The sequence below is a fragment of the Mandrillus leucophaeus genome, unplaced genomic scaffold (assembly GCF_000951045.1).
Source record: "Mandrillus leucophaeus isolate KB7577 unplaced genomic scaffold, Mleu.le_1.0 Scaffold91, whole genome shotgun sequence".
Taxonomy (NCBI): Eukaryota; Metazoa; Chordata; class Mammalia; order Primates; family Cercopithecidae; genus Mandrillus; species Mandrillus leucophaeus.
This window is the reverse complement of record NW_012109919.1, coordinates 1,105,633-1,124,077: the sequence shown is the minus strand read 5'-3', so window position 1 is coordinate 1,124,077 and position 18,445 is coordinate 1,105,633. Positions and strand designations below refer to the sequence as shown.

The following is an 18,445-nucleotide window of genomic DNA, read 5'->3' as shown; positions in this document are numbered from 1 at the left end:
TCCTGACTTCATGATCCGCCCGCCTAGGCCTCCCAAAGTGCTGGGATTACAGGCGTGAGCCACCGCTTCCGGCCTGATGGGTGAATATTTGATAGGTAGATTATACTTCAGAAGTAAAGCTATTTTTAAGAAACACCTAACAAAACAAAGAGGAAACATTTTCTGAGTATCTGTATGGAGCCTGGTTCCACCTAGATAGACATTCCCACCCTTGCTGAACCCCTAAGGTTGATGTAAATATTGGATTTGCGGGAGGGTGGACAGGATATAAACCAACCCGTTTGCAGATGAATTGGTGGGAGCATCTGCAGAAAGGCAAAAAAGGCCAACTACTCTATCAGTTGCAGATGGCTGTGTTGCCGATGACAGCCTGTGTCCTGGGTTCTGATGCCCTCTAGAGACAGCCGTGAAGAGGCAGTTTTCTCCTCTGAGAAAGGAACTGGAATGATTGGTTGTATAATTGCAGAATTGTTTTCAATATATCAGCAAGTACTGAAATGGGGAAACTGTCCTTCCTACCTCTGTAGGCTGGAGACCTCAGGTTCAGCTCCGTTTATCAGGGCACAGGACCTTCCTGTTCTGAGACTTTGTTCCAGGGGACTTTTACACTTCAGAGAGTAGCACAGGTCATCCTGCACTTTTGTGGGGTGATTAAAAGCTCACGGTATCCTCTTATGTTTAGCCCATCCAATTCTTCCAGCTGGCCTCGGCCAGAAAAGCAAGGAAGACACCCCCAGTTTGCAACTGAGAGACTCCAGCCTGGGAGAGCTGAATAAATCTTTTGCCCAGAGTTGTTCCTCAGTAAGTGCTGGAGATGAGGCTCAGACCTGACCTTTGGATTCCCAGATGGAGTGCTCTGAACCCTGTACCTGGGGCTATCTTCAAGCAGCACTCAAATATCGATAGAGATAACATAAAGATGTCCTCAGGAAGATAACCAACTGTTGCCACCCCATGTGGTCTACAGATTGGGAGACAGGGCCTACCCAAGTGTAGAAACAAACATTTTTTACAACATAGAGAAGGCTGAGAACCAGGATACCAGTATCAATAAAATCTGGATATCACAGAGCATATGGAAGCTAAAGAAAAGTAAATAACTGGTCAGGTGTGGTGGCTCACACCTGTAATCCCAGCACTTTGGAAGACCATGGCAAGGGATTGCTTGAGCCCAGGAGTTTGAGACCAGCCAGGGCAACATAGTGAGATACCAGCTCTTAAAAAAAAAAAAAAGAAAGAGAAATTAACCAAGCATGGTGGTACCAGCTACTTGAGAGGCTGAGGTAGGAGGGTAGCCTACGCCTGGGAGGTTGAGGCTGCAGTGATCTGTCATTGCGCCTCTGCACTCCAACCTGGATGACAGAGTGAGACCCTGTCTCGAGAAAAAAAAAAACTAATTTTTAAAAGCATTCTTTGAAGGTAAAGGCAGTAAGCTTAGAAACAATGGAAATCACATTTACTGAGTTATTTACTTAAGTAGTCTTTTCCTTAGGAAACAATGATAACTTTATGCATATTTTAAAGATGTGCAGACAGGTCTCTGCCTTTTACCCTCTCTTAATTCTCACCTAATCATGGAAGGAATTTAGCAGGGAGCCTTGCCCCAAGCTGCGGCTGGAATAACAAGCACAGTATTGACAGGCAGCTCATGAATGACTTGATTATTATTTTGACAAGGGTTTTATTTTTATTTTTCTTTAGCTTCCACAGGCTCCGTAATGCCTGGGTTTTATTGATATTGGTATCCTGGCTCCCAGCCTCTTCAATGATTGTAAAAAATGTTTGTGTTTACTGTAAAAAGATAATCTTGCTTTTCAAAGTGATTAATCAAATACACAGAATTTCAGTGTGCCTGCCATTCATTTGTCAAATTCCTGATTTATAATTTATGCTTCCTCCCATGGGGAGAAGAATGTTTTGTTCAGAAGGTATTTTTGGTGTGGTTCTGTTCCCTGCTAGTGAAATTAGTTTACTAAAAGAGGCCTCGTTCTGGGTGTAGATGGAAGTTTGGCCTGATTAATTGGTCCTTACCGGCATCCTAGAGGTTTCTTCACCAGCAGGGATATTTTGTCCTGTAACACTAACTCAGGTACCTGGAAGCAGCCCCACACTTGGGCATGCATCACTGCAGAGTCTCCTTTGGAGCTGGAGAAACTCCATGAGCAAGAATGGGCTTATGATAGGACACATCCATTTTCACGCCATCCCTCCTTCAGTTGTATGACTGCATGGAGCCTTTCTGACCTCCAGCAGTGTCACCTGAAACCTGGCTGTGAGAAAGAGCAGGTGTGGATGGGGCCTACCCCCAGCAGCAGTAGAGCCAACTGGGCCATATCCCAGCACTGCTCCCCGGGAAACACGCCTTGTGTTGCATTGACTAGATCTGAGATCATTTGGACAATGTCTTACGCGGCTTTTCCAGGATAGCTATGTGTTCAGGAGTGAGCCCTTACTGAAAGGGAAGAATTGTTGACTCACAAGTTTTTGCTACCAGTTTGGTAGCCACTAATGTGTCCAGAGGCCTAAAGATGGGCTTGTGAGGAGCCTGACTTAGCTTCAGAGGCACTGTCTTTCGACTCACTTGTGTGTTCACTGCACCCCTGTGCTGGCAGGACTCCCACCTCCACCCCAGCACTTGTGTGAACAGAGAGCCCAGTGCTCAGGGAAGGGTTGGGCTTCAGGCTTGTAGGATGGATTCCATGGCAGCTCTGTGACTCCTTCTGGGCATTCTTAAAGTAGACAGGGAGCTTAGATGTCACCTGTGCATTCCCTTTATTGTCCTACGAGTGAGTAAATAGGGCTACAAATAGCACTAAGGGACCTGCATGTGACTGTGCAGTCATTTCTGGTCCTGGGTCCCAGTCTCTGAACTCCCTCCTGGTCTGACCTCTGTTTGTGAATGTTCAGGAAAATGTCACAGGGCTGCTCGGCAGCATTGTAACCATAATGAGAATCAGGCTGAGGATTGACCAGCTGGTTAGAGGTCCTGGTTTGGGTGTAAATGAAGACCCTTACCAGATGCAGAGAGATCCCCAATGCACGTAGCCTCCAGGGCAGAGGAAGGCTTAGGGGTTCTGTTCTGACCTGGCTATGCTGGCTCTGTAGGGAGGGCTGGGGTCCTTTTTCGTTTGTATGTTTATACATTAGATCTGTGAGTGGATCTTAGAAATCACTCAAAGTACTGCACTGATTCCTAAACTTAGTAAGAAGCAGAGCAGGAAGAGGAGAGGAAGGATTCATGGTCCATGGGGATCAGGCCCATCAGCACAGAGAACTCAGACTGTCAGCCCTGGCATTATCTGCTGGCTTCCTGGGGAAGCCAGAGAGAAAGGCCCACTGCAGGGATCTTTCTCTAGACCCAAGACATAGCTGTCTGCTTTCTTGCCTCCCTGGGGATGGACTTGTCCTGCCACCTGGCTAGCCAGATAGAACGGCTTCCTGTGCTGGTTGGATCCGCTACTTGTGTGTACACCCTCTGGGGCAGAAGCCACTTCTGGTTTGGTGGGCTTTGGTCCTCCAGCACCTCACTGGAACTCAACCTCTCCTAGATTGCTGGTTCTCCACGTATGGTCCAGGGACCACAGCAGGGGTCAGTACCACCTGGCACTTGTGATAAATGCAGATTCTTTGCCCACCCCAGCTGAATCAGAAGCTCTGGGGGTGGGGCCCAGCCACTTTGCAAACAAGCTTTGTGCACACGAAACTTGGAGAACCACTGTATTGGATTCCAAGTCCTCTTGCCTGGATGAGAGGCCAAGGGCACTGCCTGTTGGTGGCTCTTCCTCCTCCCCCACACCTCCAGGGACTGGAACTGGGGCTTCTCAGAGTGAAAGATGAATCAGGGAAGGAGAAGGCCCAGGGTTGACCCCCCACAAGTTTGTCTCCCTGTCACATGCTGTCTCCTATCCCATCATGCTGCCGATTGGGCATGGGCAGGATTTACTTCCATGGATAATGGGAGACTTTAGAGCAAATGTGTAAGCTGTTCCGGTTGGGTAGCAGAGCATGTCTGTTCTCTCATGGATTGCTTTCAAGCACGTTGTGCATACTTGGCTGAGAAAAATAACCAAAGGCATTTCTTGGAATGATTCTAGTAACATCCTCTGATACAAGAAGCATTATTTGATGGTAATAGAGGTCATAAAATTAATTAGCATCTTATCGATTTTGATACATTGTCCTTGAATCATGTTGTTGCCATTGTTAACAGCAACTATCTGTTCTCCTATAGTGTTAATAACTAAATCTCTTATTGGCAAAGGAAATGTATTGTGGAGCAGGTGGCAAAGAGGACGTATGTTATGTGGCCAGCAGGCTAGAGAAGACTGTGGCCAAGGGCAGGTGCGCTAACATAACATAACATCGATTTCTATGCTTCTAGGAATTACTCCTTCTACGTCCTCGACAACCAGAACTTGCAGCAACTATGGGACTGGGACCACCGCAACCTGACCATCAAAGCAGGGAAAATGTACTTTGCTTTCAATCCCAAATTGTGTGTTTCGGAAATTTACCGCATGGAGGAAGTGACGGGGACTAAAGGGCGCCAAAGCAAAGGGGACATAAACACCAGGAACAACGGGGAGAGAGCCTCCTGTGAGTGACAGCACCCAAAACACCGTGGGCCAAACCATCATGATAACAGCAGACCCTCCTCCCATGTGTGATGGCAACTTTCCTCTGCGGCCCTTTCTTGTTTCACATGGGGGACCGCTAGACCATCTTCACTAGCGCTTTGCTGCTACTTATATGTCTTCAGAATCAGTAGTGGGCAGATACGTGATTTATTCATATTTACAAATTCTGTACATCTCTGTGAGTGTGTGAAACACTTATAAATAGGTTCTCTCTCAAACTTTAAAGTGCTGCTTACAGAATGCACAATTAAATGTCCTTTTATACACAGGTGCACAGTTAGTTTTTTTTTTTTTTTTTTTTTTTTTTTTTTTTTTTTTTTTTTTTTGAGATGGAGTCTCACTCTGTCACCCAAGCTGGAGTGCAGTGGCATGATCTTGGCTCATTGTAACCTCTGCCTCCTTGGTTCAAGCGATTCTCATGCCTCAGCCTCCCGGGTAGCTGAGATTATGACACCCGCCACCATGCCCAGCTAATTTTTGTATTTTTTTGTAGAGACGGGGTTTCATCATGTTGGCCAGGCTGGTCTCAAACTCCTGACCTCAAATGATCCACCTGCCTCAGCCTCCCACAGTGCTGGAACTACAGGTGTGAGCCACCATGCCCTGTCCGATTATTTTTCAGGGAAGAGCCAGGGTGCTCCAGCCCTGTGAGCTCTATCCTCCCGCTCCCACAGAAGGGAAGCACAGGCCTGTGAGGTGGAGGCGGCTCTGCCCTAAGAACAGCCGCTGTGGGCTGCAGGTTTCCTGTCCCTTACACTCGGCCGCCTTGTTTCTCCCACCCCAACGTGAAAAAGATGGAGTGAGCCTGCATCCCTGAGTTGATACCGCTTTTTAAATTTAGAACAATATAATTATAGCCTTGTACTGGTTATAAAACTTAAGGTCTCGTATCAGAGATACAGCAGCGCCTTTCTCATCTAACCATGTGTAGAATATGGCTGCTGAGAATGGTGTGGCTCTCTTTGGCTGGACAGGGTTATAAAAGTAAATCGTCTTTTCACCTTTGGCTTTTAATAAGGGAAGGGTATTAGAAAAAAAAGTAGTTTGTATGATTAAGGGTGATTTGTGCGTGTGTGCACACAGACGTACATGCGGGGAGGCAAATCAGAGCTGATACGTGTTTGGCTTTGGCTTGTTTTCCTGGTGTCTGGATTTACCTGGCAATACTCGTTGCTCTGGGGGATCATAGAGGGAAGCATGCTGACTGACCTAGGGCTGAACAGCAGGCTTAGGACCAGTGCCACCTCCCTCCCCCTGCCCACTCTGTCCCTGCAAAGCCCCTGCCTTGCTCACTGTTCAGACCGTAGTAAAATCGGATGTATCAGAGCATTTCAGAGTGCTTTTCTCCTTAGAGTCAGCCAGTCTGACCTGTCAGATCATAAATGTAGTAGCCATTTATTTTCTTTTGAAAAAAAAATCATGGTTTCCTCTCTAAGTAACACCTCAGCAGGAACTGTGACATTTTCCGATCTCAGTTGTGCACATTTTGCCCTAAAGACTTCTTAGCTCTTTTACTGTCTTCAGTCCCTCTGCTTCACCTCTTGAGTGTGTAGTGGGATTCAGGCAGATAAGGGGGCAAAAGGACAACTCATCAGAGAGCTCTGGGTCTCCATGAGGGTAGGCAGTCATCAGTCTTTCCCTGGTCCTTATCGTACTTTGAATTTGGTCCAAGGAATAAGAGAGGGACTTGGCACAGCTTCCCTGCCATACCTGCCAACCAGGCCTACTTCCCATAGAACACATTAGGCTTGGTCAAGTGAAATCTTCTTGTCATTGCTTAATCCAGCCCCCCGTTGTTTGTCAGCCCTCACTGGAGGCCTCACAGGAGTTCCTGTATCCTTCCAGTTTGATACCAAGTTTAGACCAAGAAAAGTTCCTTTCTGTGGCACACCTGTGGTCTCTTACCTGTGTTTGGTGGTTGTACAGGAACAGGCAGATATCCACAACTGCAGAACAAGTGTCATCGTCTCTCTAAGAAGATTCAGGGCAGCCTAAAGGCTCATCCTCACCCTACCAGGCCCCCTTTCATAGCCAGGATCTTAGGGATGGAGAAGAAAGATAAGTTCACCTTGTTCACTGAAGTTGCCCTTTGTTTTCAGGTTAGGAAACCCAGGTTCATGTCCAAGTCCCTGGGCAAGTAGCCAGTGCAACTGATTGACCTAAAACAAAGGATGGAACCCTTGGAGCTCTGCATAGTGAAATGTATGATTTCTTAGTGGAAAACGAGAAAACCACTTAGGAAGCCCAGCCAGGGAACTTAGCACATATAACCAGCTTTGGGGAAGGGGAAAGCAGTGCCGAGCAAGACAGGTGCTTTTCAGAGACACATGAATCTCTGTCACTCACGGATGTACTCTGTGCCCCAGGTGAAAGTGACGTCCTGCATTTCACCTCCACCACCACGTGGAAGAATCGCATCATCATAACCTGGCACCGGTACCGGCCCCCTGACTACAGGGATCTCATCAGCTTCACCGTTTACTACAAGGAAGCGTGAGTTTCTGCTTTGGGTGATGCCATTCTGTTGACAGGGCTACGAATGGGGAGAGGCCAGTCTTTTGATCCTTGAGTGGGTTGGCTCAATATGGGGAGTCAGCAGAGTCTTCAGGGAGAGCCACATCAAGCATCCCCACTTCATCCTCATGCACCCTCTCGGGCTGTCCCCTCGATGTCAGTCACAGCCAGTGACAGCCACGAATGGGAAAGTGTTAGCTTGAGGCCTGTCATTCTTTAGTGAGTGATTAGAGATGTTTGAATAAAATAAACCCAGAGTAGGCAAAGCTTGTTTTTTCCAGAATTAGGTCAGTCCAGACTCATAAAGGATGATGGGGTACTTCACTGAAATAATCGTTTCAGCCTCCTTACCCACTAGCCCTACCCTAGGAACACCCTGCAGGCACATGGCTCCCTTGTATCATCTTATTCCTGTCTCTTTCTGTGTATGCCTCTCCCAAGCTGTGGCCCTCTGCTCTAGGTCATGAGCCTTCCAAACAAGTGAAGGAAAGTGGAGAGAGAAAAACCTTCATGTCTTGAGCTTTTTGTGACTTCTCCTGGACTCTGTTGGGAGCTTTTCTTGTGCAATCACATGACATTCACCCATCTAAGCAGCCGACGGTTATTCCTCCCTACTGCAGCTCTCTTTGGTCTCCCTCTTCCTTCCTTTGCCTCCTGTATCCATGTGGCTACCCTGGTCTACTTAGCCATCCCCATTCCTCGGTCCCATCTTAATCTCATAGTTCTCTTTCCCAGATGAATGGCTTCCAAAGAGCAGGAACCAGAGGCACCTTATGACAGCATCTTGTACTCTTTCCTCCTGCCAGAGCTGGGGTCCTATGAATGAGAAATGGGGTACTTAGGATTACTAGGCTTTCAGGGTTCATACATAGGGGAGCCCCTCATGATCTCCCATCGTGACAGCAGACAGGGTTTTGTTAATGTTTGTTTCAGAAGCCAGTGACCAGCAGCTGTCCAGTCCTTTTATCTGATAAATGTAAAATATCTACCCAACTATGCATCTGTGCAAAGTACTATATTCTCTTTGATAGTCACACCAATGCTTTGGCAATGTCAGCTGGTAATTTCACTAAGGACTTGATGCTAGTTTCTAAGGCAATCTGGAAACTAAATATTTGAATATTATAAGATGCTTAAGCATCAGAATTTTTGATGAGCAATTTGAATTTTAGAAGCTACTTCTGTTTGTCTGTAGGAAAGTCATTTTTCTCCAACAGTTACCTTTTATCAATATCTGATATTTGCATTAACCGACTATGCTTGTTTTTTTCTTAATGATGGAAAAATGCTGCAATCAGAAGAGAGAAAAATAGCATTTACATCTGTTCTTAAGGAGCAGTAACTGTCGAATCCTGGTAACTGTTGAACTGGTTCTTCCTGAGGCAGAGCATTCAATTCTGTAGTGCACGACTGGGGAAGCCCAGAGTCCAGTCGCTTCATTTTCTTTCTTCTATAAAAGTCTAATTGATTAACAAAGAGAGTGTGACGTGCTGGGCCTCTGGGGAAGATTTTTGAGGATTTTGATGTCAGAGCCCCAAACTTTCTCTAAACTTGATTGATTGTCTTTCAGACCTTTTAAGAATGTCACAGAGTATGATGGGCAGGATGCCTGCGGCTCCAACAGCTGGAACATGGTGGACGTGGACCTCCCGCCCAACAAGGACGTGGAGCCCGGCATCTTACTGCATGGACTGAAGCCCTGGACTCAGTACGCCGTTTACGTCAAGGCTGTGACCCTCACCATGGTGGAGAACGACCATATCCGTGGGGCCAAGAGTGAGATCTTGTACATTCGCACCAATGCTTCAGGTATCCATGCCCAGACAAGCCCCCAGCATCCACGCTTCTTCACAAGCTCACTGGGCTTGCTTATACAAGGTGTCATTGTAGAGTTACCAGTGAGCTATGCCTGTTGTCTTTCTTATCAATACGTAATACTGTGTTATATTCTTTTTCCCACTGCTAACACATTAGGCTCTTCCGTGCCATTTTCTGGCCTCGGTACCATCTTCCATCGTCTCTCTCCTGCTCTGTGCCTTTGAGCCCAGGTCCTCCAGAATGCTGGGCTGGTTTCATTGGAAGGCCCAGCCTGGAAACAGCCATCTTCGGCTGCCCTTCTTTCTTGTTTATTTTGATGTTGAATCCTCCAGGAACTGAAACCATGCTGATCTGTGTTCCACTTAATTCATGTGGCTCACTGGTTTTCCATCTTCATTCTGGAGCCTGTAGAGTTCCAAAGAGTTCAACAAAAGTTGAAAGATTGCAGATGTAGTATGTTGTGGATATTCAAAGTATTCACTGATGATGATATTCCTCCTTCCTCTATCTTTAGGTTCTAAACCACCTCATTTCTCAACTCCAGATCTGGAAACAATAAAAGCAAACATAAATGTTTTCCAAGTATATAAAAGCTAGTTTAGAAGTAGGAAAATCCACTTCAGTTTTAAAGACACTGATTGTTTTAGTCCATTGGAGCTTCTGTCACAAAAAAACAGCGTAGCCTGGGTAGCTTATAAGCAACAGAAATGTATTTCTCACAGTTCCAGAAGCCACAAAGTGCAAGATCAAGGCGCTGGCAGACTTGGTGTCTAGTGAGGGCCCACTCCATGCTCATAGATGGCTGTCTTTTCGTTGCGTCCTTGCATGGTGGCAGGGATGCAGCAGCACTCTCCAGGGCCTCTCGTAGAAGGGCCTGAATTCCATTCATGAGGGCTTCACCCCCATGACCCAATCACCTCCCAAAGGCCACACCTCCTAATTCCATCACCCTAGGGGTTCAAATTTTGACATGTGAATTTTGGTGGGGAGCACAGACATTCAGCCTATAGCACTGATAAACTTTATTTGATAATAGCCATTATTTTAGTGGGTAAGATGTTTTTAAATACCCATAAGCAAGCACAAAATGAGTTTAAATGGCAAGAGAGGAGGATGAGAAGAAAATGCTGGTGGGGAAAACCTTTTGCTGTGTGCACCTGCTTCTTCCTCCCCTCCTACCCCATTTCCATGACCCTGTTAAGTGGCCACAGTCATGTCACTGGGTGAAGTGCTTATTAAAAAGAAATTGGCACAGGCTTCTGATCCTGGGTGTGGGTTGGTATAGCAGAGATTCAATGCAACAGAGCAAGTTTTTCATCTTAAAATTTGGAAGTAATCCCTGCCTAGCAATTCACTGTAGCATTTGGGAAACATAGGAATATCTGCTTATTGTGACAGATTCTCAAGAAATCTGCTTCCTTTCCACAAAGATGGAAACCAGGCACTGTACAAATGAGTCAGTTCACGACGTTTTGTCCTCTGTCCTTACACGCAGCAGAAACAGACAAGAACTTGGTCCTCTGCCTCTGCTTTTTTGTGACACCTATCGTAAGAATGTATCTAGGAATGAGCTGTTTGTTTTTGAAGTACTTATTTTTGGAAACCCTAAAGTGGCTGAGCATCAAGTGGTTATGTTTTCTTTGAAAACACTAGTATTAGTCATAACCTTTTTCCAAAGTATTATCCCTTAAAGATGTTCAGAACCTTGTGTGTATTGTATAACCTGGAGCACCCTCAAGCTGTCCACCCTTTTCGAGTTTGAAAAATGGCTGAGGCAAACATGTTGCTTAAGCGATATCCAGCAAAGGTGTCTCCTGCGCTTTGGAAAACCGTCAACATTGGTGCTTTTTTGTGACCCAATAAGGACGAGATTTCAGTGGTTCTGGGATGCATTTGATCTTTATGCACACTTCAGCTCTGGGTTTGGGTTCAGGGGTCAGCATAAGTAAAGCTTGATCAGATAACTATGCTTTGCCTATAATCAGCATTCATTCTGCTGGTAACAGAGTCCTTTGCTTGAAATGAGGCTTCCATGCATTTGCAGTTTTAGACTGCTTTTCAGAGTCATGCCTCACTCATTGTACTGAAGGATGCTTGTGGAAATGGCAGACTTCCGTGTTCTTTGCATTGCCTCTTCCCCATCCCTTTTACAGCTGTGACACGGGCATGCACACTCCTGCACACACACAGGCTCTCCAGCCCCCTTTCCACTACCCTCTTTGCATTTGACTTCATGACATTTTTATCAGAGATTCAGAATCTCAGATGAAATCCAAGTCAGCCTATTTTACCAGTTGTTGAAACTGCCGGAGTTCAGCACTGTGGAGAATGGCAGTTGTAATAAATGAGAAATACCAGGTGTTTGAATTAGCTGTAGATTTTCATATTGTCTCTTCTAACTCTGCTTGTGCCCCCGCAGCCTTTTTCCATTTACAATTCAGTAATGTTTGTTTTCACGAGATTATCTGAGGAAATAAATTATAAAGGGAAATGTTGGCATTTAAAGTAGTACTATTTCAAAATAAGGTTCACTTTTCACTTTGTATTTCATTGTTCATTGTTATTTTCTTATCCAGGTCAAACTTACAGTTTCCTGTTGGCTTGCACAGAGTATCTGATAGCCTGAATCTTAAGTTCATTTCATTTTCTGGAATATTCTTTGTTCCCCTTTGCAGTTCCTTCCATTCCCTTGGACGTTCTTTCAGCATCGAACTCCTCTTCTCAGTTAATCGTGAAGTGGAACCCTCCCTCTCTGCCCAACGGCAACCTGAGTTACTACATTGTGCGCTGGCAGCGGCAGCCTCAGGACGGCTACCTTTACCGGCACAATTACTGCTCCAAAGGTAAAGGTGTACCGGCGGCCTGGATGGAGGGTGTGACTGTTAATTCCTGTGGTTTGAATGTACCTGGGCCCTAATATTACACATATCAGATAACAGTGTAGTTCTCCATTACACACCAGCTATCTTTTTTTTTCTTTTTTTTTTTCTTTTTTTTTTTTTTTTTTTGGTGAGACAGAGTCTCAATCTGTTGCCCAGGCTGGAGTGCAGTGGTACAATCAGGGGTCACTGCAATTTCTGCTTCCCAGGTTCAAGCAATTCTCATTCCTCAGCCTTCCGAGTAGCTGGGGTTACAGGCATGCACCACCATGCCTGGCTACTTTTTATATTTTTAGTAGAGATGGGTTTCACCATGTTGCCCAGGCTGGTCTCAAACTTCTGACCTCAGGTGATTCCCCCGCCAAAGCCTCCCAAAGTGCTGGGATTATAGCCTTGTGCCACCGCATCTGGCCAAGACCAGCTGTCTTCTTGATTAAAGGTGCTGAGAGCTATTATTTTTCTTCACAAGCATGTATAGTGGCTTTCATTCCCACTCTTGTTTTGGCTTTTCTTTTCCGAGAAGACAAAATCCCCATCAGGAAGTATGCCGACGGCACCATTGACATTGAGGAGGTCACAGAGAACCCGAAGACTGAGGTGTGTGGTGGAGAGAAAGGGCCTTGCTGCGCCTGCCCCAAAACTGAAGCTGAGAAGCAGGCCGAGAAGGAGGAGGCTGAGTACCGCAAAGTCTTTGAGAATTTCCTGCACAACTCCATCTTTGTGCCCAGGTATCGAACTCTTGTGAAATTTCACTTGGCAAAACCCACTGCTCAGGTGGGTTCTGTTGCCTTTCTCCCCACCAGGTAATGTGTAAGTCAGCAGCGGGGAGGTACGATACAGTAGCCATTGAGATGGAGCCAAAAAAGATGACAGGTTCGGTGAAGTGAGTTCCTGTGGAAGCCAGTCAGCCCTGAAGGGAACAGGGACCAGGGCTTGGGTTGCTGGGGCCGCTGATGTGACAGGTGCTGCTGTCTCAGCCACAACACCCTACAGAGAGCAGGTGGGCACCCTATGGTAGAGGCAGGGAGGGGAAACTCAAAGAGTACTGAAATCCGCTGCCTGGTAAGAGGAAAGGCCAGGATTTGGGCCCATCTCTGCCCTTCCCAATTCTCTCTGCCACCTCTCTCAGCCTGACAGAGGAGGAGTGAAGCAAGAGGGAAAAACATCAGAGTCTGTTGGAAGGGGCCTGACTTCAAAACATAGCCAGGTGCCACAGGCATCCTTTACAAGTAGGTTTAGGAAGCAGTGTAGGGAGACAGCCTGCAGTGGCTGTTTATTCCGTGGTTACTCTGCCTTTCAAAGCAACAGAGCCCCTGCCCCAGGGTCTCTGCTCCTTTGCTGTGGTCTTGGTTTCTGGGTAGTGGGTACAAAAGCAGAAGAAAGTAAATGTTCATAGTAGCCAAATCCGGAAACAACCCAGTGTACATCAACAGGTGAGTGGCTCAACAAAGTGGGCTCGAACCATACAGTGGAATATTACTCAGCCATAAAAAGGGAGGGAATTTCGATCCATGTCACAACACAGATGAACCTCGAAGACACCGTGCCAAGTAAAACAAGGCCAGACACAAAAAGACAAATAGTGTATGATTTTATGTTGTGTGAAATATATGGAATGGACAAATGTTTGGTGACAGAAAGTAGATTTGAGTTTACCAGGGGATGGGGATAGAGTGTGGAGAGGAATGGGAATTATTCCATAATTGATAGATTTTCTATTTGGAGTAATGAAAATTTTTGGAAATAGATGATGATGATAGTTGTACCATTCTGTGAATGTAATTAATGCCAGTGAATTGTACCCTTAAAATGATTAAAATGGCAAATTTTTGTCTTACATATATTTATTTTGTTTTAAAATTTTATTTTAACACAATAAAAAATGTTAAACAATTTTTGTTTTCCTTTCAAAAAAGGATTAGCCCAGTAAAGGATTTCCAGTGTGGGAAAGGAGATGGAAGCACAGTGGTATTCCCTGGCCCTCTCTTCCTGTAAGATTATAGTGCAGATTTTGGAAACGACCTCATGCCTGAAAACTAGGCCAAGGAGTTGGATTTAAATCAGCATGGTACCCATGAGTTGCCCACCTGCAGTCCCCACGGTGCCCCTGCTGCCACTACCCCACCCAGCACGTTCCCTTCCCCTCACTGCCCCCAACCCTGAGAGGAGCCTGTAGTAGCTATTTATTCTGCAATGACTCTGCCCTTATAGACTTTCTTAGGCTGTAACAACAAATGGTTTTTAAAGTGATTTTTTTTTTCTGCCAAATGACCTTTTTGATATTTGCAAAATGGTTGAAATAGCTGTTTCACTTCGAGAAATCAGTAAAGTGAGAAATAAAGACCGATTAGAACTGGAGGCACTATTTCCTTGTGAGAGTGAGCCTCTTCATTGTTTGGTGGCTTTCTTCCCCTTCCCTCCTGTCTCGAAGTTAAAACCACCAGAGCAGCCGGACATGGTGGCTCACACCTGTAATCCCAGCACTTTGGGGGAGGCTGAGGTGGGCAGATCACGAGGTCAGGAGTTCAAGACCAGCCTGGCAACATGGTGAAACCCCATCTCTACTAAAGATACAAAAAATTAGCCAAGCGTGGTGGCATGCACCTGTAATCCCAGCTACTCGGGAAGCTGAGGCAGGAGAATCGCTTGAACCGAGAGGTGGAGGTTGCAGTAAGCTGAGATTGTGCCATTGCACTCCAGCGTGGGCAACACAGCAAGACTCCATCTCAAGGAAAAAAAAAAAACACCAGAGCTGTGAGAAGGGCCTGCGAACCCTTCATGGCCTCTCGCATCCTGCCCCGCTGGGGAAATCTTCTGCCTGCTGGTAGGTGACAGGGCTTTGAGTGTGAGCCTTGAGGTTCAGTGCCCAAGGCCATTTTCTTATCCAGGATATCTGTATATCACTGGTGGTTCCTAGAAAGCAGAAAGTTTGAGGACTAGAAAGATTGCAAAGAGGTGTGGAAACTGGAACTCAATGAGGTTTGGTGACTTCTCCGACATCCTAATTAATTAAGAATCGGTCTGGGACCTGGCCCTCATTCCCACACACCAACTCTCTTTCCCTCCTCTTCTCCTCCATTGCGTTGCTTCTCGTGGTGCTTTCCACCTAGACCAGCAGAGGCTCAGCTTGTGGCAGCTCCTGCCGCCCGCCACATGGAAGGATGGATTTAGAGTGTCCCAAGCAGGCTGGGTGGGAAGTTTGTTTATTCTCTATCAAAGGCCATTGGTTACGTTGCTGTCTTGTTCCACCAACCAGCAGGAGGTTCGGGTTGTGAATCAAGGTTTTGGAAAGATTTTGCTGAAAGGCCCCTTGCTTTCAGTTGTAGTTACAAGGCAGGACCTGTTTTTTCCTCATCAGATGTGGAGCACAAGATTATGTGATGTGTGAAGGCAGAGCCGCGATTGACACTGATGTTATTAATGCACAGCATTGGTGGTGGTGGGTTCAAAACAAGTTTCCTTTATTCCACTTGAGAAGTGTGTTTATCTGTTCCCCCAGTCCTTCCTTTCTCTCTCCTAAGACAAGTCCAACTTATGATTCTCCTTTCCATGGATGTATATAAAGACAATATTTTGTTCATGGTGAGAGGCCATACTTTATAAGAAGTTAATGTTTGTTTTTTGCCTCCTACTGAGTTCTGGCGGAGTTGGGTGAAGGAGTGTCCAGCTGACAGTATGATTGAATCATAAAGGCTGGCTTTCTGTCTTACAAGTGAAATGTCCGAAAACGGATTTGATTTCTTTCAATTCATTCTGAGAATAATTTATTTGTGGGATAAAACCAGTTAAGTAAGATTTAGTTCCTTATAAATTGTCCAGAATATCCTGTATGTTTTGAAGTAGAGTGGAAGCTAGAGTTTGTAAAACTAGTTTCTGAAGTCAGTGTTTGGCAGTAAATGCCTTTCTTTTGACTACTGTCTTTATTTTGTAAATCACATAGTTTGGTTTAACTAGCTAAAATGTTGACAGATGTTGGAAAGTAAAAGGTTTTCCAATAGGGCTAGGTTGTATCATGGGGTGGAGCGGGGAAAGTTGGCAGTAATGTTTGCTGTTGGGCACACGATTTGGAAATGTAGTTGTTTACCAAAAAATGATGTATGAGCCATTGTGCTTCCTCTGTTCCTGCCTTCCAGATAATGTTCTGTGTCACCTCCCTCCCCTTGTCACTGCCTTGATGTCATCAGCATTGAGAGCTGTGCAATCCCTAAAAGTGTGGTGTTGATAAACAAGTAAACTACTGAGTATACTTAATGATGTAATCCCGGTTAAACGTGGTGGCCGGGCTAGGAGAGGGGTTTTGACACAGAATTATTTTGTAGTGCATCAAACCTAAGCAACTTCTGACAGACACAAGTGTATATTGTGTTGGTTTTGAAGGAAGGGCTGGAAATTTGTTGATGTGTTGACAAAGATTTCCGTGGCAGTAAATGTGGTTTCTTGTGTTTTTCCCTTCCAGGAAGCTTGGTTAGCTGGTTGGTTGGCTTGCAGAGTGTGAGGATTGTGGATAATCAGCCTCATGTCCTTACCCTTCCTCCCCCAGTATTGTGAAAGCAAATGTACATGCCCTGACCTTGTGGTTTTCTGCTTGTTGGAATGAGCCTATCTGTGTTGGGCAGTTTATGCCTTTGGTGGGACCCCCATGTGCCACTACACAAAGAAGGACCATGTTTTCCTCAGGGGAATCCATGGGCTGAGAAGACTAGGGAGCCAGAGGCCCTTTCCCCAAGCCCCCTGCTCTCCCCTTCCCAGGTTCTGGCCTAAGGACCAGCCAGAAACCTGCCGAGCGTCGGCCGAACCTGGAAGTGGCTTCTGGGCTGCTCCGTTCCCTGTGTGAGCTTTCCCTGTCTGCTGCTGCTGCCGCTCTCTCCCCTCCATGGCACTGATGAGCTTCCCATGTTCTGGACTTTCTCATTTCCCTGGGCAGATGGAATTCATCCCATTTACTCCCTGCCTTTTGCCTATTCCTAAGACCAGTGACCCCAGCCAAAGGCCTCAGCCCTGTTTTCTCACCATTGGTCCGTGGCTGACCTGAGGGTTGCCCTTTCTCCATCTGGGTGCTCCTCTCGTATTCTGTTTGTTTTTGTTGGTTCCTGTAAACATTAGGATTCTGTTTTAAGGTTTCTAGGGGGAGCCACAAAGCCCATTTTTTCATATTTGACCAAAGCAGCAATTAGAGGGTCACACCCTCATGCCTCATCTGCCCTTTTCGGTGTGAATGTCCTCTTTGTGATGACTTTATGCACTCCCTTTTGCTTTTTGGTTGTTCCAGTCCCCATTCAAATCCATGACAAAGACTCTGCCCTCTCGTGGGCAGGACCTTGGTGAGGCCACAGATGCTCACTGCTGAGTTGGGAGGAGGCCTGGGTGGGCTTCAGGGACCTGCAGAGTGTAGCAAGCACAGATGCTTGGGGTTGGGGGTGGGCCTGCAGCAGAAGCACCCAAGAAGATACCTGAGGTCCGTGGAGCTGCTTGTTGCTAGGCTCCAGGCATCTTTATTTCCACAGTCAGAGCAGATCCAAGGAGCCACCACCATAGGCTTTCATATCCCTCTGCCCCAGGTCTTTGGGGCCTCTGCCACACACCTCACCTCTCCCCTCCTGCCCTAATAAATCTTAGTGCAGCTGGTAGGTTTGCCACCTTTAATGCTTAACCGTAAGGTCTGTGACCAGATGGCTTGAGTGTTCTGATGACACAGCCAGGACTGCCTGGCCAAGAATGGCAGAGACACTGTTTGCCTCTAGGTAAAATCGAAGAACCACTCTGAGAGCCAGGGGGTGGGGGTGAGAGTTTGTGTGCCTATTCTGACACTTGCATAGTAGAGAAAGCAAGATAATGAGGAAGGACATCCCCGTGTTATTCATGCATTCTTATCCAAGGGGGCTGAATAGCTCCTTCTATTCCATGGTTCAGATTCTTCTGTTACTCTTACTCAAGTCATAGAAAAGACGAAAGAGGTAAAAGCACTTAAAAGCCACATTTATCTCTTCCTTGCAGACCTGAAAGGAAGCGGAGAGATGTCATGCAAGTGGCCAACACCACCATGTCCAGCCGAAGCAGGAACACCACGGCAGCAGACACCTACAACATCACAGATCTGGAAGAGCTAGAGACAGAGTACCCTTTCTTTGAGAGCAGAGTGGATAATAAGGAGAGAACTGTCATTTCTAACCTTCGGCCTTTCACATTGTACCGCATTGATATCCACAGCTGCAACCACGAGGCTGAGAAACTGGGCTGCAGCGCCTCCAACTTCGTCTTTGCAAGGACTATGCCTGCAGGTACGGTATATCCGGGTGGCCCCATTGCCACCTTCCTCACAACCTAGTGGAGAAGATGTGTTTTATGGACAAAGGGTCTGACACCCAGGGCCACAACCCTTAGACTCAGGTCTGCCTGCTAAATAACGTGCGATCATTGGCAGGTGGCGTAGTAGACCAGCTGCCTAGGGAATAGAGCTCATGCTCTCCTAGTGACACCACTCCCAGCCTGGTCTCTCCGTGGAACATGCTGGGAGCAGGGAGCTGTCTGCATGGTCCGCCCTCCACCTGCTACTTGGTGCACATCGTGCACTCCCACTGTCTTTTGCCCCTCTTGGGC

At 46.4% G+C, this 18,445-nt stretch overlaps 1 protein-coding gene across 1 annotated transcript in view; it reads left to right on the top strand.

Annotated features, from left to right (window-relative positions):
* Positions 1-18,445, top strand: part of IGF1R (insulin-like growth factor 1 receptor) — a 270,338-nt gene that overhangs the window by 209,738 nt on the left and 42,155 nt on the right. The window contains exons 6-11 of the mRNA XM_011969828.1: positions 4,382-4,596; positions 7,004-7,130; positions 8,722-8,960; positions 11,645-11,812; positions 12,372-12,576; positions 17,843-18,131. Coding sequence (XP_011825218.1) covers positions 4,382-4,596; positions 7,004-7,130; positions 8,722-8,960; positions 11,645-11,812; positions 12,372-12,576; positions 17,843-18,131 — 1,243 coding nt within the window. The remainder of the gene's footprint in view (positions 1-4,381; positions 4,597-7,003; positions 7,131-8,721; positions 8,961-11,644; positions 11,813-12,371; positions 12,577-17,842; positions 18,132-18,445) is intronic.